The following is a 21511-nucleotide window of genomic DNA, read 5'->3' on the forward strand; positions in this document are numbered from 1 at the left end:
CGAGCGTACCACCACCACCCCACCCTAATGAAGCCCGCAGCTGAATTATTGATTGCAGAGCCAGAGAGAGAGAGAGAGCGAAGGAAAAGGAAGTGATTGCTTGACGATGATACACACAGTTGGAGACGGAACACACAACAATCACTCGTTCGGTTCGGTTGTCTCCTCGGTTTCTGCCTCGGAGCACACGTTTCACAGCGCCGTCTCGTGCTCCTCGCAGTGTCTTTCGATTGTGCAATGGACCGATCGAATACGGCACCCCTACCACCACCACCACGCCACGTCGACCAACGACAACTCCCAGGTATATGTATATCCTTTTTGGAAAAATAAAAACCCCACAATGATGAGCCCAAAAGGCCTTGCAGGCGACCACACCACACCACGAGCCACTGCCGTGTACGTTCGCCTGCTTTGATTGTGTGATGGTGATGATGTACCTCTCCGCACATCGTCGAAGGACCGGCAGTGTGTTTGTGCACACGGAAGGACCTCCATCTAGCAGGCCTTAGGTCTACCTTTAGTTTCAGATTAGATGTGTGTTTGAAATGGGAGACTCACCGTCCATTTCCGGTGCAGATGGTAGTGGTGGTGGTAGTTGTGATAGTGCTACTACTACTACTACTACTACTACTGCTGGTAGTTATGCTACTGTACGAAAATAAATAATTGTTATTTTCAGCCCAAGGTGACAGCACTGCCCGGGCCATGCGGTTCCGTGCCAGTGCAAAAACCGTCCTTATCCAGCGCCGCACCAGGTCGAGCAGGTTGACCCATCGCCGGCGGTGGCGTCGTCCCCAGCCATCCTCGGGCGCTGGTGGTCGGCGTTGGATCACCTCTGCCAGTGCCGTCCACAGCTCGTCCTCGTCCTCTTCCTCCTCCTCGTCGCCCATTCCGACACTAGTCGCGGCCACCACAGGAGTGCCACCAACACCGTATCTCACCACCGAACGAAGCGACCGCGAAGACTTGTACGCAACACACCAAAAGAAGTAGAAAATTGCACGCGCGCGCGCTCCAAAAACGCTTCCTCTGCAGCAACAGAGGGGCACACACTCCCCTTCACCGTAAGCCGTGCGGGTGTGTACTGAATTCTAGCGGTCCACAAAGCGACCCTCCTTCTACTTCGCCACCCATCATCAGGTCAGTCAAACACGCGCCACTCCAAAACGCTGGTGCGGGTGTCTTTTTGGGGTCGATTTTCGATTTCGTATCAAACGGCAGCCACGCAATCTCGCGCAAAGAGCCTCGTCGAAGTGGCCCCCCCCGGCACGATTTTCGCCCCTCGTGGTGTATCTATCGTCAATGGGGTAGCATTTCCGTTGCAACATTTCGATGTGTGCGTGTGTGTGTGTGGATGTGCTTAAGGTTGTTTTATTTCTTGCTCATAGGCCAATGACAATACCCTCTCTCTCTCTCTCCCTTTCCCTCGCTCACGACGGGGTGATGACACAAAACCCACCAAGCGACGAACCGCCAACAACCCATTCACCACCTGACACAGCAACAGCAGCAAAAGGAGCTTTTGATTGTGTCGTGTTTCGCTTCCTTCGCTCGCTACACCTGTACCACACACACACCTTGGAGGCCCTCTCCTCCACCGGTGTGCATTTATATATTGCTTTCACAAGGACTCTTCAACCATCGGTCGGAGCGATGTGATAGCGAAGCGGAAAACTCATAAACGCAGCGCAACAGCGTTTCATTGCGAAAGCCACCTCTCTTCATTGAAGGAGAGAGAGATACAGGATGCGCACGACGGCGATGTGATGCGAAAATCGATTCGGTGTACGTGAAACAATAGCTACGACACACACAAACGCTTTGGTAATATAGGGCATGCACAAACTGGAAGGAAGGCTTGTCCCGTACTCCAAGAAATTGTACAATAATCCTTAGAATGGAGCAGGCACGGTAGAGAACATTCGATGAAACGGGCGGTCGGTGTAGGAGTACGTCGTGGATACTACTTCAAATTATTCTACTCCTTCGCTACAGCCCCCCTCTACATCCTCCACCAATTCCCCCCGAAAATGTCAAAAAGAAATAATTATGATACTGTCATATAAATGCCAAGAGAATGGCAGGCAAGAAAAGACGGCGCTTGTAAAAAAAATGAAGGGACCGTTCAGTACAATGGAATTCTTCCTTCCAACCCCGAAGGGAAATATGGCACACAGAGCGAAAACCTACCCTGGGACAAAATGTAACACGCCATCATCATCGTCGTAACGAATTTTCGGTGTGTACGTGTACCTAAACCCTTTACGGACCAACACCGACAGAAGGAAAAGGACACAGCAGCAACACAGCAGCAGCAGGGACAGTGATAAAATGTTGTCCTCTCGTTTTCGGTCTCATTAATATTTTCGCGTGATTTATGCGCCGCTTAATTATGGAGGCAAATTAATTGAGTTGCAACGTACGGCGAGAGCGCCACTGCTGACACGTTAGCAACACAAGATCGTTCATTTTACAGTATTCTAATTACAAATCGGGTTTCGCAAACTCGTACAACTCTTCAACCCATCAGCTGGTAGTACAAATACAACATATTCTTCATGCATTCTTCAGTTTCAGGGAGCTTTCTTCCTACGTTTACCCTTGGAATGAATTCCCCCTAAAGGGTTTAAACAAACAACAATCGGGAAACCCAATAAATCCTCCCAAACACACCAATCCATCGACAAAAAGGCTTCTATCGAGAACCCATACTATACACGTTATACTATCGAAGCAATCACTCCGGATTCGGTGTGGATGGCGCGTGAAGAAGGCGATGACCGACCCCGGAGTTGGTGGAGTTGGATTCTTTCGTAAGTATTTTATGCTAAACTACCTCCCAGCGCACCCCACCAGTCGATGTTCATTTTATAACTCGCTAGTGCGTAAGAATGAAAGACCTCCAACTGTTTTACCTCCAACCCCGCAGCGAGTCATGGTGTACATTGCGCCCCTGAGGTCCTTCCATACTTCATTCGATTTGGATAGAACAAACGAGCTATAGGGGGAACTGGGGGTAGGCACTTTGCTTTCCATTTCCAGGACCTTCGTCTCGTTAGCTCCTTGCCACCACCACCACTCTGCCCACTGCTTGATCAACGCTTGCGTGCGCGTGTGTGTGATGGTCGTGGTGGTTGGTGCAGGTGAACGTAGAACGTGCGCTTAAATAATTCTCTGTTTTGATTTCCGTTTGCGTTTCATCGTGCTGTTTTTTCTTCTCTCTCTTTACTCCTTCCTCCTGCTCCTCGAATCGACCATTCTAACCATTCACCTCGAACAACTGGAAAGCTTCGACGACCCCGGGCACACGCATATTTGGCTTTTTGGTTTTGGAACACGTTGTCGAGTTTTGCCCTCCCCATTCCCACCCCATTCAGGGTGCTGATTGGCGAGTTTAGGGGGGGAAATGTTGTTGAGTTGTGTGAAACTTGCATATTTCATGCGCTGGCGGTGACGAACCGGACTCGCGGCTAGGGTAGGGTAGAGGAGGGTGCGGAGTTTGGTGAAGCGGCCTTACCTTTCCATTTTATCTAGGCTGGCAGGATATTTCAAAATCGTCTGTGTACCATTCATTTCTATCACGTTTTCTGTGGCCAGTTCGAGTTCTGGAAAGGAAAAATTGCACATGGAAAAAGAGAGAAGGGGTGTGTGTTAGATGCTATACGATTATAAAGGGAAGCACGCAGGAAGGAGGAAGGAAAAAAGACAAAGCCACAACGTGAATGGGAAAAAGGCGGCACCGTCCCTTGGCGTTGGTAAATGGTTTTAGAATATTAATCCCTTATCCGGGGACTCGGCTGCGGGCAATCGGCACCGGAAGCTCTCTCTGGTAGCGCAGGGAAAATTGTTCGATCACAACACCATGTGGACATGTACGAGTCGAGCTCTGTCTGTGTAAAGCTGACTAATGATTTTGACGTCACGTCCAGCATGAGCCGCCACCAGTGGGGCACGCGGGTTCAGTCGCTTGTGAGTGATTTCTACTTTATTCCTTTGTCCGTACGTTTCCTTCCTCCTCCTCCTCTTGTTCGGTCGGCGTGAGCCGTGCGGAGGAGTGTTTCATATGGCGCGATGATTGCTTGCTATGAGTAATTCTCACCAGCGACCAGCGGCAGCTGCCTGTCTAGCTGCCATGTCATAAACCAACAACCAGCAGACCGTATGACCACCTCCACCTTCTTGCCGCTTCCATTCACTTTGTGACTTTTTCTTTTCCCCTAAAATGAGACAAACTGCTCTCGTCCTTACCTCGCCGGTTGAAGGGGCGAACCCGCACGGCTACTCTGATTTTGTCCGACATGGTTTATCTCTGATGATGATCCTGTTTTCCGTCCGAGGAAGAAAGTGTGCGTTGGACCGCGCGCGCTTCCGTCGTCGCTATGCTGCAGCAGCTCCGAAAACCCTCAGCATCAGAGAGTTGGTTTTGTGGAGGGGGGACTTTGGGATGCAATGAGCAGTTTGCGAAGGGTAATGTGTCAAAACCCTGCGCAACCCACCACCACCACCGCAACACCTGCACGAAACCGTACGCACAGGTACGCGCAGCACACACCGCACACACACTCTCTCTCTAGCACACGGCGCGGCACAATACACTAACAACAAACACTAAAAACACCTTGCTAAAGAAAAATCACCAATAGAGAGTAAAAACAGAGCCCAGATAAGCATAGAATTGCAGCGCTTTTTAATGAAACAAATCACACATCATCCGCGATGATGATCACCACACACGCTCGCGAGGAGAAGGAACACAAACACTCGCGCACACGCACGCACGCACTTAAAAGAGCAATCTCATCAACGTGTGCGATGATTTATTTTTTTCGCTTCTCGAGCTTCTCGAGCACAGCACACACCTTTCCATCATCAGCACAATCACACACTGTCGTACCTACTGTCGCTTTCATGACATTGAATGGTTTCTTCTTCTACTCCAATGCGAAATAAATGCCTCGCGTTTCTTTTGATTCAACTTTATTCTGCCCGCACATCACCTCCCCCATTCGGAGCCAACACAACCACCACCCTCGGCCAAGTACTGTTGCTCTCGCTCTAATTCATTGATGCTTTCTTCAAATCTTGCTTTTCGTGCTGTCCCCACACGAGAGTTTCAGCTTTCAAGGACGCACCGATACTTGGGAAGTTTAGAGCCGCAGACTCACGAAAGACCGTTCTCCTCGTCACAAAAAAGCGGGTGACGCAAATGAGTTCACTTAATCAAAAAAAACACAGAACCCTTTCCTATTAATGTTGCGCTGCACACTCGTTATCGTTTGATGAATCATATCCCTTCCAGGAACCCTCCAAACCTAATTGTGAGTTCATGGTTTTTTGTACTCCGGCCTTCGCCGAGGGTTTGACATGACCCTTCTATCCCCGCCAAAGGTTGCTGCACATGAAAAATAGGTTTCCAAAAAAACGAGTGCAAAAATGTAATAAACGGAAAGAAATTCCATCAGGACACTTGCACGCACAAATTCCGAGACACACACACACACACGCACCCATCTTCTTCACCAGCACTTGCGGCCGCTCTGCTCTGTTCGCAAAGACGTCAAGTCACACTCGAAGGAAGCGATTCAATAATAAACCCTACGGAAGGATGCGTTTTGCCCTTTCAGCGCTCTCCTGAATCGGAAAGGATAATAAGCACACACAGAAACGCACACAAGCAAAGCGTCCAAGGAGACACTGAGAGAGAGAGAGAGTGAGAGAGCGAGTGAGACAGGACACACATACACAGTAGCGTGCGCAAACATTTTTGGCGTGCACAAAACACCACCAACAAAAGCACGGCACCGTGGGGGTGTGTGTGTGTGTGCGTTTGTCCGTGTGTCGAATTCGAGAAAAAGTGGGGCTTTTAATCAACTCGTGGGCTCGGGAGGGTTAAAACAGAGAAACTAACGAGCGCGCACCACCCCAACAGACACACCAACCCTCCAGGCAGAGTGTGTGTGTGAGAGAGACAGAGAGAGCGCGAGGGCAAAGAAAGTGTGTGTGTGTGCGACTGTGGGCTATGCAAAACCATCTGGAAGAGAGCGCGCGCTCAATGAAAATCTCACCAAACCGCGCTACAGCCCGCTCTGGGGGGATTTTCGCTCAACCTTTCAGCACACACACAAACACACACACACCGTCACCCACACCCCCCCTTTCCGGGAAGGGGGGAGATAGGGATTTATTACCCTTCAAGGAGGGAGGCCTCCACAATGCAGCACGCCATCTTGCTTTTTTTCGGGCCGTATTGTGCGAACTTCTTCCCCATTTTTCGGGGTAGGATGGGGAGTGTCCCTTGTTTCGGGCTGAAGAGAGAGGGGGGTTGTTAAAGCCTCAACCCTCACCCCTCCTCCTCATGACAATCCCTTTCCAGGATGGATGGATGGAGTGGGTGTTACGCATACGCAGAGTGGACGCAATACGAACGCTCTCTTTCTCTTCGCAATGGCACAAAACACCACTACACCACAACACCAACAACAACAACAACAGACAATCGTGTTTCACCAGACCAGCCAGCAGCAAATTGGAGTCATACGCTACGATCAAGGGCTGCTTTCCTCTAATCGAATGTGTGTGAATGCCCGCAACAAAGGATAGCCTTGTGCCGTTGATGTTTTCGTGCAAGACTTGCCCCGCTAACACTTCGTCCAGTCGTCAGGGCCAGTGTTCTGGAAGCCCCGTTCTTTCATGCCAGCTTTTCTACCTCAGGCCATGGGAGCAGAGAGGGCGGGGGAGGGAAGATTAGTCCAGTTTCTTCACCAGTCCAGCACACACGCACACGCACATGGATTGTTTCACTTTCATCACACCCATTCATTTGGGAGCCCAAGCACAATTTATTCGGTACCAGCCGCACCACACACCAGTAACCTACAATTTCACCTCCTATTGCTTATTGCACCTGCACCGGAAAACGAAACAATTCCATCACAACTCCTGACTGGCACAGTTCACTTTGACAACTAACGCACCCCTGCGCTGCAAGCTGTACCCGAGGCCAGGTCGCCCCACGCCGAGCGCATTTGACAGGTTGATAGAGAGAAAAAAAATATAAACTTCATATTGACACAACGGGTGCAGTCCTACGCGCGGTTGAATTTTTTAACCAACGCAATGTTAGGTAGGAAAAATGTTCAGTTTTTTAGCGTTAATTTTCATGAAAATTGATTTCATTTCAATTAGCGCTACGAACTGCATAATTGAACATTTTTCAACACAAATGATGAAGTATGGCCACAAAGCGTGCGAAACATCCCATAGTTGGTTGTGACCAGATAGGTTTGACTGTTTTGCCCATATCCAGCAGACAGCAGGTTGGGAGAAAGAAAGAGACCGAAGTGAAACAGAGCATTCCTACCACTGGCTAAAGTTCAAACCAACCCTGCACACCAAGCCACGTGATTGCATTTGAAATTTTAAAGCTCAGCTTCTCCGATTTATTTCGGTTATTGTTTTTGTTATCTTATCTCACTTACCCACCCAAGAGAGCGCTAATTTTCGAGAAGAAATCACACACACACAAGCATGTCTATTCGCGATGTCTACATTTTTCGAATTTATTACGTCCTATGTACAGCGGTCTTCAACCATTTTGCTATAACAACATTTATCAAATAGAAAGTTCTAAAATTCGCTTCACCTAAGATTCGATTTTCATTTCCACGAGGGACGAGGGCGGGAGGGAGGGGTGGGTGGCAATGAATTTTCACGCCACGTGTTTCCTGTTTCATGGGGTGGTCGGGTCGGAGGAAGTTTTGCAACATCTTCTAATGCCAGATAATTTAATAGTTATATCAGCGCACGACGGAGTGCTGTTCGATGCACGACGCGAGGCGCGTTTAGTAGTTGCTCCCGATCGTACTAGCGTATCACGTTGGATTTAGGAAAACTTTTGCCTACAAAAGAGAAGAGAGTATGGAAAGGAAGCACATTACAATCTAGCCATACATCGACCACCACACACCCTACATTAGACTACAACGTCTTCTGCGGTAAATTCTGTTTTATGTTTTGTGTAGATGCCGATTTTGTGTCAACATGAAACATGGCGAGAGTAGTAGTAGTACTTACCTTTCACCGGGACGTGATACGAGCGGAACAGAGGTCCAAAGGAAAAACACAATTAGTTCACGTTACAAAACTAGCGAATTTGTTGCTTAACACAATTAGGGTGCAAGAAACAGCTATGATGGTTCGCCAATTGGAGAGCATACACGTACAGGGGGAAACACAGGGCGATCTACGGGAAACGGTTTCATTCGGTGCAGATGTATGATGGACGGATGAGCACGAAGATGTGAACGATAAACGCAATGGAAATTATGTTCAAAAAACAGTAAAAACAGGACAGAACAGAAGAACCAGAAGGAATGGACAATTACATACGACATTACACAGGGGGGGGGGGGGGGTTTGTTATGAGAGAAAAAGTTAATTTGGTCCCTCACATCTTTTTGTTTTTGTTTTGCATTTCTCAACAATTGAATACCAATCGAATGTCCCAATAACTGTTGATGTTTATTCACTTTCAAATCAGCTTTCGTATCACATATCATGCAGGATTGTTTTTTTGTTTTTCCCGTTTTTGTTTTTGTTTTGTAACACTAAAACCAATTTCGGTGACGATGGATGGACGTTTTGGATTGGTTTAACAACTCGCACACCTCTCTCTCTCTCTCTTCTAAACCTATCTAAACGTATTGGAAAATGATGGAAAGCAAAAGCCCCACTAGTCGCCAATTTCAAACCCCAACTTCCCCAACAGCTATCCTTGTGGAAGCAATATTGTAAAAAAAACGCTTTAAAATTTTTGGGTAATTTAAATCTCATTACAGAAACAAAACAAAACCAGTCTAAAAGAAACACTTTAACGCTTACTGTTAGGTAGAAAATAAAAATAGAAAATAATATCATAAAATGTTTCTAAAAACAGGGAATGTGTTAGCTTGGCTTGATATTTGGTATTATCAGCAAAATCGTTTGCTTTTGCCAACTCAAAATAAATGCAAATTTCACAACCTTCTGAGCCGTGTTTTGGAAGGTAAGGATAAATAGTAGTAGCGGTAGTAGTAGTAGTAGTAGTAGTAGTAGCGTTATCCTTTAGCTATTATGTGAGATCTGATTGTGATCCCTGACTGATCTTGCCTGACTGACACAAGAGTCAAAGGGGGGAAGGAATTGTGATTAGCTACTACACGCGAAAATTGCGATCGATTGCTATTGGGTGGTGGTGTGTGTGTGATTGTTATTATTGTTACAGAGAAATGGTTTGGCTTGAGTAACAACAAGTGCGACATTTCTCTAGAGCTTTGCCCATGGTGTCCTAAAATGAAGGAACGGGGAGAGAAGAGAAAGAAAAACGATAACGTAAAACTCATGTTCGCACACAGCTGAATCCTTTTTTTTTACGGGAAAAGGTGATGGTAACGGAATGTCGTTTTAAACAAAACAAATACTAAAAAGAAGAAACATGCATAACATGATTGAAGTGTGCTTCTTTCTTATACACCCCACATTCATGAGTTAAACGATGTTGTAAAGATCGTTGAAGATGCGCCCATCATAAAGATGATTTACCAAGCATACAATGTGATTTGAAAGCGAAAAGCTGGTTACATTCTTACTCCCAAAGCTTCTTCTACTGCCATTTCCATGCACATGCCACGATAGTATTAAGGTAGAATTTCAGAATTTTGATCCACAGCAAGCAGTAATTTTCAACAACAAGCGTCCGAATTGTTCTCTTCCAATTTAAAATATGAACAGATTTTTCACACATAAACTGAAACGATTATCAAAGCATCACATTTAGCGTTTGTTATAAATAAGTACCACCGGCTATGTAGTAATAAGCATTGTTATTGTTTGCCCATATTTTATGCCATATCATTGCTATGCACAAGATGATATGTTCTATTTGTACTTTTATCTACGACTTTAAAGCTTCAAAGCAAAAAGGCACTTCTACCCTACAAACGCATCTGCAGCGCAAAAAGATAAAACACAAGTCGTAAACGCAATGATGATGGGAGATTGTAAAACTGAGCCTCTACCTAAATGGAAAAGAATCATAAAAGGGTAACACTTCTGAGGAAAACGAAACATATTATTAATAACGCTGCGCTTATTTACCGCCAACATAAACTTAAATTAAAGTAAAATGCACAGTTTAAATACAAACACATCGGCAAAATCATATATTAACAGCGAATGTACACAACGATCTCGTACTATATCCATGCTTATTCACATTTACTTGTTTTGCTTTCGGCGTTTCTAGCGATATTACACTAAACACGAACAATAAACAAACATATATAATCTAAATGCGACCGCTCCCTCTCCCTCTCTCGCTCTCTGTTCAATTACCTAACAACCCGCACACATCTAAGCGGTTTATCATCATCGTGATGTCACACTACTAATGCACAAATTAGCCACAAAACTGTACACAAACATACGCGCAAAAAATAAGGCAAAATGGCAGAGTGGTAGAGGGTCTACTACACCCCGTGGCGGTGGTGGTGTTATGATGAACAAACGTACCATAGGACTGCCATATACGCATTTTTTGTAAACATATTATACACAAAGCGATGTAACAGGAAAAAAGAAACAAGTGAAGTGAACTAATCGCATTTCTGTGTCGTAATTTAGTACAAATAAAGTATGTAAATGGAAGAAGGGAAACTTTAGAGGGGAAAAAACGTAGAAAATATCAAAGAGTAAATTACGAAAGATAAAGAACTGGCAAGAACTTTAAACTGTATCGAAAAACAACAGTGCAACTGCAAAGATACTAGCGAAGAAGAAAACACAATGTCTGTGCACAAGAGTTAACAACGCCTACTACACACAAAACCGGAGGGAGGTGTTCGAGTACAGTTTGCTATCTGCCTGACTGACTGACTACCGTAGTTAGCAGCTACGATGTTGCATCCATACTTTTGTTTAACAATTTTGTTTGGTTGGTTCAGATTTGTCTACACACAAACACATACACTCTCTACTGATATCTGCGCCGGGTGCTGCTGTGCTGCTAAAGTGTCGGATTATATCCCTTAATAACGTTCAATTTTAAGGCGTTGCCCCATCTACGGGTCGCAAACAATTGTATGCTTATCTCTTTCTTTTGTGTGTGTGTGTGTGTGTGTGTGTATATAGATAGTTCAACAAAGCTCATCTCTACGGCTACCACACACAGCAACCCGTTGCGCGCCTAACTCTACTTTCTCATATCTCTTGCTTGACTTGCAATTGCTTCCGTTTGTACTCGGAAACACTCGGTTCTCGGTTTTTGTTGCTTTTGTCTTTTTTTTTGCTATTGCGCTGACACAAAACGCTACACACACCAGGCATATATAGTGAGCGAATTTTGCTCGATTTAAATGGCGTATTTGGGCCAGCACATTTTTTTGTTTTGTTTTTGGTTGCGTGAGAGGAGAAGTAGTAGAAGAGGAAGAAGAAGTTCGACTTACATGTGCTCCGGGTGGTTGCGCAGACAGTCCAGGAATCCTTGCGGCTTCACCGTACCGGTGCAGATCTTGTGGATGGCGGTAAATAGTGGAAATCTACAACGAAACGAGCGGATTTATTTAGCTCGCCATCGTCTAGGAGAGGAAGATTCCCCCAAAACACTCACTTATCCTCCATGCCTTTGCTCTTCAGCATAAAGTTCACCTCCTCGGCAGTGATCGGGCCCTGCAGCTTCTGGCCATTGAGCATCTCGTTCTCCAGCTCTACGATCGTTTTGCCCGTCTTTACGAACGCTTCCGACACCTTACGGTTACGGCCACCTGTTCTCAGCGGGAAGGGAGTTTGCACATTAGTTTCCAGCCATCACACAACTACACCACAATCCAAAATGCCAAAATTCACCGTAACACGTAGTGATGAGATCAGCAACGCCGCAGCTCTCGAAGAACGTCGACAGCTTGCTGCCCGGGTAGAACACATCCACGAACTTGATCATCTCCATCAGCCCTAACCGAATGACGGCCGCCTTCGTGTTGTCGCCCAGTCCCATACCGTCGACGAATCCGGCACCGCAAGCCACAATGTTCTTGAGCGCACCGCAGATCTCGACCGCATCGACATCGTCCACCACGACCACGCGGAAGTTTGGCGTCAGGAAGAGATCGCGCAGAGTTTGCGCAATCTTCATGTCCCGGCAGCCGATGGTCGTCTCGCAGAACTTCTCTTCCGCGACCTCACCGGCCAGATTGGCGCCCATCAGCACCGAGCACGGGATCTTCAGGTGCTTGGTGATCAGGTGCGAGATCAACTCCATGCCACCGCCCTCGGCAACATCGAAGCCCTTGATCAGGGACAGACCGACGGCCGTCGACTTGATTTTGCCCAGCAGCTGCGTGCCCAGTCCACGGATAAACTGGTGCGGCACGACAAAGATCAGAATGTCGGCATCCTTGGCAGCTTCCACCACATCCGGAACGGCGACCTAGGGCAATTGGAAAGAAGAAGGGGAGAGGAAACACCAGACACGCATTAAAAGGACCCAATCATTATTAGTAGGAAGTATCATTATATGTAAGAGCATTAGTTTAAAGAAAATCAGAAGGCAAACCTTCTGCCAATATGTCAAATTATCGGTCTACTGGAATCAAAGAAGTCAAAAACTCATCGATTTATTCCCCTAAAACAGCATGAACAAGCTATGATCAATCTATTCGTGACCGGCATGTTAAACAATACATATCACCCGCTTGTCTTTGCTTACAGCATTGGCTTTTTTTCCTAATGTCGAAGGTTTAAAAATAAACTCCGTGCCCACGCGAGTGAAAATGCAGCTGCACAGCCAATGCACAACGTGTTCGTCTCGTACAGTTCTCCTCAACCCTCCTCCCCCTTTGTCTAAACTCTCGCTACGCCGCTCAATCATTATGTCGGCACGGGTTGACGAGCAATAGATGTGGTTCATTGATCGCTACGCTACACCACCATGTGTATGTGTGTCCGGAAAAAGACATTACGCTTGCGAACAAAGAAACAAGAAAACGATCCGTCTTCGAAAATGGCTCCGTATGATGGCAAGGGCGCTGGTCGGCTGACTGGGTGGTGTTGCTGCTATTTGCATACATTTGTTTGATCAATTATCGTTATCGTTGCTTCCTTTCTTTCTGTGCTGGTGTTGCTCTTGTTTTGCTGCTCTCGGGCGACACCTCGGGGGCAATTCCTATTTAAACACCACTGTCCCCTTACATAATCGCTATTCATCGGACTGTCGAAAAGCCCGAGTTGACAAAATGCTTCGACAGCGGACGACAGCGGGTGGTGGTCGCCGGGAAGGTTAATGATAAGCGCGATAAAGTCGAAACAGGTTCTTTCGGAAGGTCCCCCCTTTGTGCTGGGCAGGGTGGTTCCAAATTCCAACCGAATCACTTTTCACGCTCGGCGGACGAACGGAAAAAGAAAGACATGACTGACGAACGGAATTCACCGAGGGCACCCTGAGTCGGACTTAGAGCTGTAGAGTGATAACCTTTCCTTTGCTCACAACAATCGCCGGCCGTGTTGCTTTGCTACTACATTTCGGCAGAATAGTCGGCGCTTATGTAAAGTGAGATTTGAAAGTGATTGTGTGCTTCGGTCGGTGAAAGTAAAATCGTCAAACAATAAATAAATCAATCTGCAAGGCAAGAGAACAGTGCTGACAGGAAATGTATTTCCTTCGTCAAAATAATGGCCAGGAAATGATCGATGTTAGCAGCATACTCTAGTTAGTGGCCTTCCCACTTCACTTTGAGTGGATATGAGCTGGCAGCAACGGAACGAACAGCGCGCCAATAGTGCACACTTGAGGTCATCCATCTATCTAGCGGGCATGCTTCCGCATCATGCCACGTGCAGTCACGTGCAAGCTTCTAGTGCGCTTAATTGCCCTACTGCACAACTATCCAGCAATGTATACGTGTGTGTGTTGCAAGAGAACGAGAACTCACACACTTATACGCGCAACTGTTAAGATAAATGCAGTCGCTGTGTGATGCAGTCGCAGTCGTTCGTGCATGCATTCACACTCCGTCGTGGAGGATCATTCAACATTGCCGCGCTATAAGCCAAGCTCATTTAAAACTCATTTACTATTCCCTCCCCCAGGGGTGTGGTGTGTCGGTAGCTTTTTGACACATATTAAATGTGTTTCGACACGTTCCCACAATACATGGAATTATTAATCTTCGAGAGCTCAAACACGATGAACCTTCCCAACCGATAAGATAACCGACAGGCTCACCATAAAAACTGTTTCTCAATCGCAGAACCAACAGCTTCGGTAAACAACCGATAAGCCATTACCTATCGGAGGGGGCAATTAATTATTCTCCCTCCATCCCGGACACACCTGGCGAGACATGGAGGAGGTGGGAGTTTGGATGGGTTTACGGGCGCCCACGCCCACGGACTATTACGATCAGATGGAACTTTGGCACCGTGACAAAGGACAAATACTATAAATACTTCAGGCCCACCGTTCAACCGCGCAACAGGCAATATCGTGTGGCGGCAAAGGGTAACACGCTCCGTTGAAATGCACAAAAACTTACGACGTTCTCGGGCAGCTTGTGTCCAGGCAGATACTTGACGTTCTCGTGCGTCGTGTTGATGATTTCCGTTAACTTCTTGCCATCGATCATCTCCTCGTACACGTACATCGTGACGCGGTCCTCGAACGTGGCCAGCCGCTTGGCATTGGCGCCCACGATCTTGGCGATGGCCGATCCCCTAGAATGTAGAAAAAATAGACAAAAGAGTAACAAGGTTTAATTCCCGTTTGCTGTTGTCCTTTTTTTCGCGAGGCATATACAATAACATATGTAATCCTATTTGCTTTGGTAGAACGTTTCCCGGCGCGAAACACACCAAAACATTGCTCATTGGTGGCCGACCTTTTCTATGTTTACTATGACAATAGAAGCAGAGCAAAAGAACTTAACCTTCATCAACGCTGTGTCCGTCCTCACTTGAGGAGAGTAGGTCAGCTTGGGGACATCTTTTTTTTTGCTTTAATTGACTTTTCTTCGTGCGGCGAGATGTAAATACTCCCACACTGACGCGCGCATTCGTAGTATTTTTTTTCTCTGTGACTGTTGTTTTCATTGCTCGAGAATCGTTTCACTTTATCTCGCGCTTCCTTTACGTAACCCTGACCTCCCGACGGTGGAGGATTTTTACTCGCTTTACTTTTGTGGGGAAAATTTGCTCACAACAACACAACGCGCACCGCGATTGCCTTGACATTGGAGCAGAACGGTGGAGCAGAAATGGAAGGGGAAGTGGGGGGAGCTGTGTTGTTTATCCTGGAGAACAAAAACACTACGGAAACGCACGCACACACAAACACACATGTTCGCGCAAGGATATCACGCCACTGTCAATCACGGCCTACTTCTTCTAGCTATCTGTTCAAGGACTAACGATGTGATACCTTTTTGGCAGGATAGAGAGAGGAAAAAAACTGCACACACACGCATACACACACTTTTCCGGTATCTCCTGAAGTATGGCGAACACTTACCAGTTTCCGGAACCGACGATGCACACACGGACCTTATCAGACATGGTTGCTGGCGGGGTGAGGGGCGGTATCGACTTTTTGCAGCGCACAGAGGAACAGGAACTCAAGAGTACAGGATCAGCAGCGCAGGAGGAATGAACACACCACCAGTCGGAAGCTGCGAGTTTTGGGAAATGAAGAAAACGGTTTTATGTAATGCTCGAAATACGAATCCAATCAACCGCCACGGAAGATGTGGATTCGGGCCGTTCTCGGGCCGTTCGGGTGTGCCGTGCCGTGCTGTGCCGTGTGCGCTGGCTACACCACACACCGACCACGTGTACGTGTGTGTATGTGTGGTTTGGTGTCTATTTTTTGCTGTGTACTGCGTTCAGCTGATCACCAGCGCCAAACACACACGATGGACCAAAACCACGGCAAACGAATTTCGCGATTTCGTGTTTGAAATCTTCCCCACCGCAGGAACTTACTTTCGAAACGATGCGTCCTCTTCGCGCAAACAATTGGAAATAAGTGCAAAAAACCATCCACATCGTACGATAACACAGTACCCAACTCGCCAACCTTGTTAAGGCGCGCTAACGAGCTACTGACAAGATTATGCAATGGTGATGGTGGTTGTCTTAATTCACGTTCTGTAGTGCTTTTGTAATGCAAGGAGTGCATTTTTGTCCCATTTAATGCTATTTTATAATAAAAGAGAAAAAATTAGCCCATTGATATGTAAAGATATCCATTTTCTATAGTAAAACTCCAACTTCGACTACAATCACAGCATGCCCTGTGGATTCTTAACAAGCCATGGCCCCTGGGGGAAGCACACACGATTCGGTTTTGACCGTTCGCTGTCAAAGTGGCGGTGGCAAGAAACGTCATCGTTGACAATCCCGCGCATGGTGCGTTTGTTTACATCGCTTCTTTATTTTTGCGAAAGCGCTAGCCCGCAGCCAGCAGCCACACATCGATTAGTATTGTGGGATAAATTCCTCCTTGCGAATTACAATTGTGCTACTGTGCCCGCAACATCAAATATACTACCCAAATAGCGATAGACTCTTTATTCGTTTACCCTAACTTTTAACGCAACGACGTCCCAAACCCCCACCGACAATCCAATGCGGTTGGAACAGCGTGGAACAGTTGTTTCGGCGAACACACGGCACGAACACGCAACGGCGAGAACGAGTAATAATACTTACGTAGCAGAGGTTAGTATTGTGTCTACCGATTGGTGCTCTATTTCGATTGCAAATCCTTAATTTCCTGCTCAATGTTGGTTTGTGCGGCACTCTCGAAGCGCTCGCTGAACTGCGCCGTCATGTAAATGCTCGGTATGCGGCTCAGCGCTTGCAGTAGCTGCAAAGAAGAAAACACAAGTTCCGCTAAACGCTTCCTAAAGATGCAGCCAGGATTTACCTTAAGGCGCATTTTATCGTAGGAACTGACATCCTTTTCCGGACATTCGTTACGAAGCTGCTGGGTGTATTGTTTGTACTCTTCCGCCGGGATACTGGCATGTCGGGAATGATAGTGGGAGCGGGAGAGAGCACAACATTAGAACTAACTCCAACCCAGGTGTCCCCCCCCCCCCCCCTTACTAACTCACCCCAGTACTAGCAGGTCCAAGTCCTGAAAGTATTGCACGTCGTCCTCGGATAGATCCCCAGCCTCCATCTGCAAGTCTCCCAACAGTCGCTTTACGTTCGCTTCCAGCGTTTTCTGGAAAGATGATCCGCATTAGAAAGATCACCTGCAGCACAGGTGGGGGGGGGGGGGGGGGGGGGGTCTAACATTTTCAATCTGTGCATCGGCAAAGAATTCACCCACTGTCTCACAATTTCGTGCGACACAGTCTTTGTCCGCCTCGAAGTGGTAATACTGAAACAGGGCGGCCAGCTGAATGCATACGCTCGCTCCCGTTAGATGGGGAACCTTTCGACGGATCAGCTCGGACTCCGTGTGGTAGTGGCGATGGCTTTGCGCGTACTGTGCCCGAAGCTTGGCCAACCACCTGTCCGCTGTGTCGGGCGCCAGTTCCAGTGCGGTGCTGATGTTTTCCCATATCGATTCCATCGGGTCCTTGTGTGTCGATGTTTCTTAAAATCTACAATAGCCGAAGGGTTACACAAAAAGCTAATATTTTAACACTACGTTGGGTGGAGGAAAAGCTATCCTAAAGTGAGTGCAATCTTCTGCCCAGCAAGTTGTCGTGACTAATGTCATTGATTTTGCTTCTTCGAGCCTTTGTGACGGATTGAAGGAAGCGTGTAGGAGAATAGGGCATGCGCACTGCGGAGGAAGTCCTCCAGAAAGGGAGCAACTACTTGCATGGTTCATACATTGCATGTCCTACTGTCTGTCAGTGTAACCTCACCACCGATCGGTCTGTTTACACCCGAACAAATACAATCTGAATGAGTTTTGTTATTACAATCTTTCCACAACGCGCCAGCATGGCTCGCACTAGGGCGGGCAAGAAGCAGCAATCAAACGGGCCTCCTGCTCAACCACGTCGTAGCACCAAAAAGGAGAAACCCAACACATTCAAAGCTAAACGTAGACCTAAAAAGAAACCGACGAACCAGCTGGCACAGACCTTCGCAAGCATGGATACCCGGCAGGTTAGTACACCCCGGGAGACGAAATCCCTTTTCAAGCCACGCTTCTAACCACCCTTTATGCATATTGCAGGCAAACATGAGCCCTGGCAAGATGTCGAAAGCGATGAAACGAAGCTCGAAGGAAAATTTGCGCCGGTTGAGTGCTGTTGTGGAAAAACGTCGCAAGCAGCAAGATGCAGTAGTGCAGCTCCAAAACATGCCAGTCGCTGTCAACCCACAGAACGGGGGTATCAAAGAGAATAATCAACAAAAATCGGCCCCCGATACGATCGTGATTGAGGATTCGGATGAAGAAAGTGAGCCGACGGGTGGTATGGGTGGTGATGCAGTGGAAAATGCTTCCACCGATCCTTTGTTTTACGTCGATCGTAATCCTGGTATACGGGAGGAAGATGTTCCACTGTACGTCGTCGGTACCGATGTGGAGGAACAATCAGCATCAACGAAGGATGGTGAACCAAAACAACAACCGTCGTCTGGCAGTATCGAACCGGACCACCGCCGGTCTGCCACGATCGAACCGAACGAATGTAGTGTGATTGTGCTAGACAGCACGTTCGATCAAACGATGAACAACAGCATGAAGGACATGAAGATCAACGCTGCTGAGTGTGTACAACCAGTAACGGTGGACACTGCCGAACCGTGCACGAGTTCGAGCGGTACCAGTACCAATACCAGTGCCACTAAAGTACAAACGAAGAAGAAGATCCGTTCCAACAGTCAAGCTGCCGAAACGATCGTTACCGATGTGATCGATTTGAGCGACTATCCTGATACGGAGCAGCAACCTTCTTACTCGTCATATGCTGCCAGCAATACCAAAACGCCAGCCTTTCCCACGCTGGATCGTATCCCGCTCGGGTACAGTGCGTCCAAAGCTGCTCGAGCAAAACCCAATCGTCCTCAACAGAAGCCACACGCAAATGGCAGTGGTAGCGGTAGTGGTAGTGGTAGTGGTGGTGGTAAAGGTGGTGGTGGTGGTGGTGGAAAAGGTGGTGGTGGTGGAAAAGCCACGAATACGAACGATGTGGTTATTGGGTCGGCTCTTCATGTAGAAACGAAGATGAAGCGGATGGTAATCATTGATGGAAATAATGTCGCGTATGGGTAAGATAGTGGTACAGACTGTGATGACTGTGTATGATTGTAATTGTGTACCATTTCTCTTTTTCTTCCAGCCATCTCAATGGGAAGATGTTCTCGGTCAAGGGGCTAGAGCTGTGTATAAATTACTTTAAAAAGCTCGGCTTCGAGGTGACCGCCGTAGTGCCTCAGTTTAAGTGCGTTTAAAGATAGCGCGCCGAATAACGCGATTTGTATTTCAAACATCTTTCTCTGTTTGTGTTTGGTTACAGATTAAAAAGGTATCAAAGTACGGACCAGGCATTGCTAGAACAGATGCATCGAAATGGCGATGTAACGCTGGCCCCGTGCAAAAGTCTTCCCGGCCAGTGCTCTTCATCGTACGATGATCGGTAACTATCGCCCAACAAACCCACAAAACGTGCTGTTATTGTGATCTTATGTTTACTTACAGATTAATACTATCAATCGCCGAACAGTTTGATGGTGTGATCATATCGAACGATAATTTTCGTGATCTTCTTGACATTTCTCCAGGTACTCTCTTGAACCAAGGGACCGTTTGTTTTGTTCTCTCATTCTCTTTTCTCTCGTACTAATTCGTACTTTATCCACTTCTCTCTTTCAGAATGGCGACGCATTATCGAAACGCGTGTCGTCGGTTACTCGTGGGTAAAAGACTGCTTCTTCCTGCCGGACGATCCGTACGGACGGTACGGTCCTACGCTGCAACAGATACTGTATCGCACATCGCATTAGAAGATCTCGCGGGCGTTTTTTTTTTTTTTGATAAACCATAAAACTGTGCACTGTTTTCTGTTAGTACAGTGGGAAAAACACACGTTATCAAATAACTTTATTTTCTACAAAAACATCGTGAAACACCTTATCTTCTCTTTCTAAAATATCATACGGTATTGAGATTTGTTTATACTGCCGTATCGTTACTACTACTACTGATCGGTGGATCGTTCCTGCTCGTTACCACCTGATCGTACGATGGCGGCAAATCTGTAATGACAAAGAAGCACCGATGTGAATAAATCCTCGCAGAACGAGACCGATTGCCCTTCCTTAATCCATGAAGCACGCACCTCTTGGTATTGTCGTTACAACGATCAAATTCTGGCTCGTGTAGCCACCGTACTGCGGCGGTGGACCACCACGTCCATCGGGCTCGATGCGGATGTGTGTGGCACCACTGTTCAGATCCGAGGCAGGGCGTGCCATACCGGGCGCCCCACCGTTGTTGGGTGTGTTGGAAATTGTGTACACTATACCACCTTCCTGCCGTACGTTTGTGCAGGTTGTCGTAGCTGAAAAGAGCATTGAATGAAGATTAGCCAATGTTGTGTCGCCATTGAAATGCGGAGTATCAAGTCTTACCCGGTGTCGATGTTGAACTAAATGTGGGTTTTATTCGTTTGTCGTACATGTACTGCAAAAAAAGGGCAAAAAGGGACGCTCGTTACACTCTCACACACACGCTTTCGCTAATTTCACAACAAATGTTAGGTCCCATCTAACATGATAAACAAAACTGCTTTCGTGCTTTTTTATCCAATAGGCACGCTAAGCCAACCGATAAGATACGGGAAACTTGCTTGCTTGCCGCAATAATCACTGTCAAAAATAACTCTGACTCAATCAACCAATCGGGTTTTGAGGTACTGATCCGAGTCTGTACCCGATCTCTATTAAGCTGAGTTTTGTTTAAAAGCACTTGTAACAGCCTTCGTCCACTCACCACCATAAACCAAATGGCCATTATCGTTAGCACGATCACCGGTATCACTATGTAGGCCGCCATCTTTCCGGAAGTATGCCTCGGCGGGATCTTCTCTCGCCAGACTACACCACAAGACTGACCGCGTTGCGTGTCTGATAAACGTAACGCGAACGGAACGGAACCAAACACACACGCACACACGGTGGAATGTGATATTTTCTGCGGTTACGGCGGTGACGGGCGTATTTTATCGAACGTATGTAGGGGATTAACTGTAATACCTATATGCCGGAAAGGTTAAGTGCATTTTTGGAAACGAACCGAGACAGACACGAACAAGGAATGACAATGCTATCATTTCGAATGTAAACTTTCATGCACATAAACACGTTGAGTTTTTTTTTCTCTCTTAAGCATAATATATTCCCGTCTTGTTTACTGTCGTATCATTACCACACACACGCACACACACAACTTCTTCTCCCTCACTTCCCCCTCGGAGTGAGAAGAAGTTTTACAACACAAAAATACAGATAT

General features: G+C 46.9%; 5 protein-coding genes across 13 annotated transcripts in view; 1 reads left to right on the plus strand and 4 right to left on the minus strand.

Annotated features, from left to right (window-relative positions):
• LOC120952030 (kinesin-like protein KIF13A) overlaps positions 1–6993 on the minus strand; it is a 30380-nt gene extending 23387 nt beyond the window's left edge. For 2 of the 7 annotated variants that reach the window (XM_049606312.1, XM_049606308.1), the window contains exons 1-3: positions 6881–6991; positions 4252–4625; positions 3521–3608 (exon numbers count right to left, since the gene is read on the minus strand). In XM_049606312.1, the coding sequence (XP_049462269.1) occupies positions 3521–3608; positions 4252–4303 (140 nt within the window). In that variant the 5' untranslated portion in view covers positions 4304–4625; positions 6881–6991. Of the gene's footprint in view, positions 1–3520; positions 3609–4251; positions 4626–5480; positions 6852–6880 lie in introns of those variants that run through there. The other 5 variants (XM_040371098.2, XM_049606313.1, XM_049606309.1 and 2 more) reach the window with 4 other exon arrangements.
• Positions 6994–7537: 544 nt separating this feature from the next.
• Positions 7538–16141, minus strand: LOC120952035 (glycerol-3-phosphate dehydrogenase [NAD(+)], cytoplasmic). Of its 2 annotated transcripts, XM_049606316.1 has the most exons (8): positions 16009–16141; positions 15539–15695; positions 14568–14745; positions 11884–12463; positions 11648–11801; positions 11484–11576; positions 8077–9328; positions 7538–7901 (listed from the first exon to the last, which is right to left on the minus strand). In XM_049606316.1, exons 2-7 carry the CDS (start codon positions 15580–15582, stop codon positions 9307–9309), a joined length of 1071 nt encoding a protein of 356 aa, XP_049462273.1. In that variant the 5' UTR covers positions 15583–15695; positions 16009–16141; the 3' UTR covers positions 7538–7901; positions 8077–9306. The 2 variants fall into 2 exon arrangements, with proteins under 2 accessions (XP_049462273.1, XP_040227060.2); XM_040371126.2 differs by lacking the exon at positions 8077–9328.
• A 281-nt stretch (positions 16142–16422) lies between these two features.
• Positions 16423–20107, plus strand: LOC120952034 (NEDD4-binding protein 1). 2 transcript variants are annotated; one of them, XM_040371123.2, is made up of 7 exons: positions 16423–16746; positions 17991–18159; positions 18230–19269; positions 19341–19442; positions 19518–19637; positions 19700–19782; positions 19874–20107. In XM_040371123.2, exons 2-7 carry the CDS (start codon positions 17992–17994, stop codon positions 20002–20004), a joined length of 1644 nt encoding a protein of 547 aa, XP_040227057.2. In that variant the 5' UTR covers positions 16423–16746; position 17991; the 3' UTR covers positions 20005–20107. The 2 variants fall into 2 exon arrangements, with proteins under 2 accessions (XP_040227057.2, XP_040227056.2); XM_040371122.2 differs by lacking the exon at positions 16423–16746 and having other exon boundaries at positions 17607–18159.
• LOC120961484 (uncharacterized) lies at positions 16775–17611 on the minus strand. Its single transcript, XM_049611217.1, has 4 exons — positions 17366–17611; positions 17145–17257; positions 16955–17048; positions 16775–16894 (listed from the first exon to the last, which is right to left on the minus strand). The coding sequence occupies exons 1-4, from the start codon at positions 17609–17611 to the stop codon at positions 16775–16777; spliced, it is 573 nt and encodes a 190-aa protein (XP_049467174.1).
• Positions 20108–20173: 66 nt separating the features above from the next.
• Positions 20174–21386, minus strand: LOC120952042 (uncharacterized). Its single transcript, XM_040371133.2, has 4 exons — positions 20993–21386; positions 20632–20683; positions 20340–20561; positions 20174–20256 (listed from the first exon to the last, which is right to left on the minus strand). The coding sequence occupies exons 1-4, from the start codon at positions 21053–21055 to the stop codon at positions 20174–20176; spliced, it is 420 nt and encodes a 139-aa protein (XP_040227067.2). The 5' UTR covers positions 21056–21386.
• Between the last annotated feature and the right edge of the window lie 125 nt (positions 21387–21511).

Source organism: Anopheles coluzzii, chromosome 2, assembly GCF_943734685.1.
Source record: "Anopheles coluzzii chromosome 2, AcolN3, whole genome shotgun sequence".
Lineage (NCBI taxonomy): Eukaryota > Metazoa > Arthropoda > Insecta > Diptera > Culicidae > Anopheles > Anopheles coluzzii.

Excerpts from the sequence above, each read along its gene's own strand:
- LOC120952035 (XM_049606316.1), bottom strand. The coding sequence starts at position 15,582 with ATGTCTGATAAGGTCCGTGTGTGCATCGTCGGTTCCGGAAACTG. Across the intron at positions 14,746-15,538 it reads ATCGTCGGTTCCGGAAACTG|GGGATCGGCCATCGCCAAGA; the intron begins GTAAGTGTTCGC and ends TCTACATTCTAG. Across the intron at positions 12,464-14,567 it reads ACAAGCTGCCCGAGAACGTC|GTCGCCGTTCCGGATGTGGT; the intron begins GTAAGTTTTTGT and ends CAATTGCCCTAG.
- LOC120961484 (XM_049611217.1), bottom strand. The coding sequence starts at position 17,611 with ATGGAATCGATATGGGAAAACATCAGCACCGCACTGGAACTGGCGCCC. Across the intron at positions 17,258-17,365 it reads TCGCACGAAATTGTGAGACA|AAAACGCTGGAAGCGAACGT; the intron begins GTGGGTGAATTC and ends TCATCTTTCCAG. Across the intron at positions 17,049-17,144 it reads TTGGACCTGCTAGTACTGGG|TATCCCGGCGGAAGAGTACA; the intron begins GTGAGTTAGTAA and ends CCGACATGCCAG.
- LOC120952034 (XM_040371122.2), top strand. The coding sequence starts at position 17,953 with ATGAGTTTTGTTATTACAATCTTTCCACAACGCGCCAGCATGGCTCGC. Across the intron at positions 19,443-19,517 it reads GCCGTAGTGCCTCAGTTTAA|ATTAAAAAGGTATCAAAGTA; the intron begins GTGCGTTTAAAG and ends GTTTGGTTACAG. Across the intron at positions 19,638-19,699 it reads TCTTCATCGTACGATGATCG|ATTAATACTATCAATCGCCG; the intron begins GTAACTATCGCC and ends GTTTACTTACAG.
- LOC120952042 (XM_040371133.2), bottom strand. The coding sequence starts at position 21,055 with ATGGCGGCCTACATAGTGATACCGGTGATCGTGCTAACGATAATGGCC. Across the intron at positions 20,684-20,992 it reads TGGCCATTTGGTTTATGGTG|TACATGTACGACAAACGAAT; the intron begins GTGAGTGGACGA and ends CTTTTTTTGCAG. Across the intron at positions 20,257-20,339 it reads TGTAACGACAATACCAAGAG|ATTTGCCGCCATCGTACGAT; the intron begins GTGCGTGCTTCA and ends TTGTCATTACAG.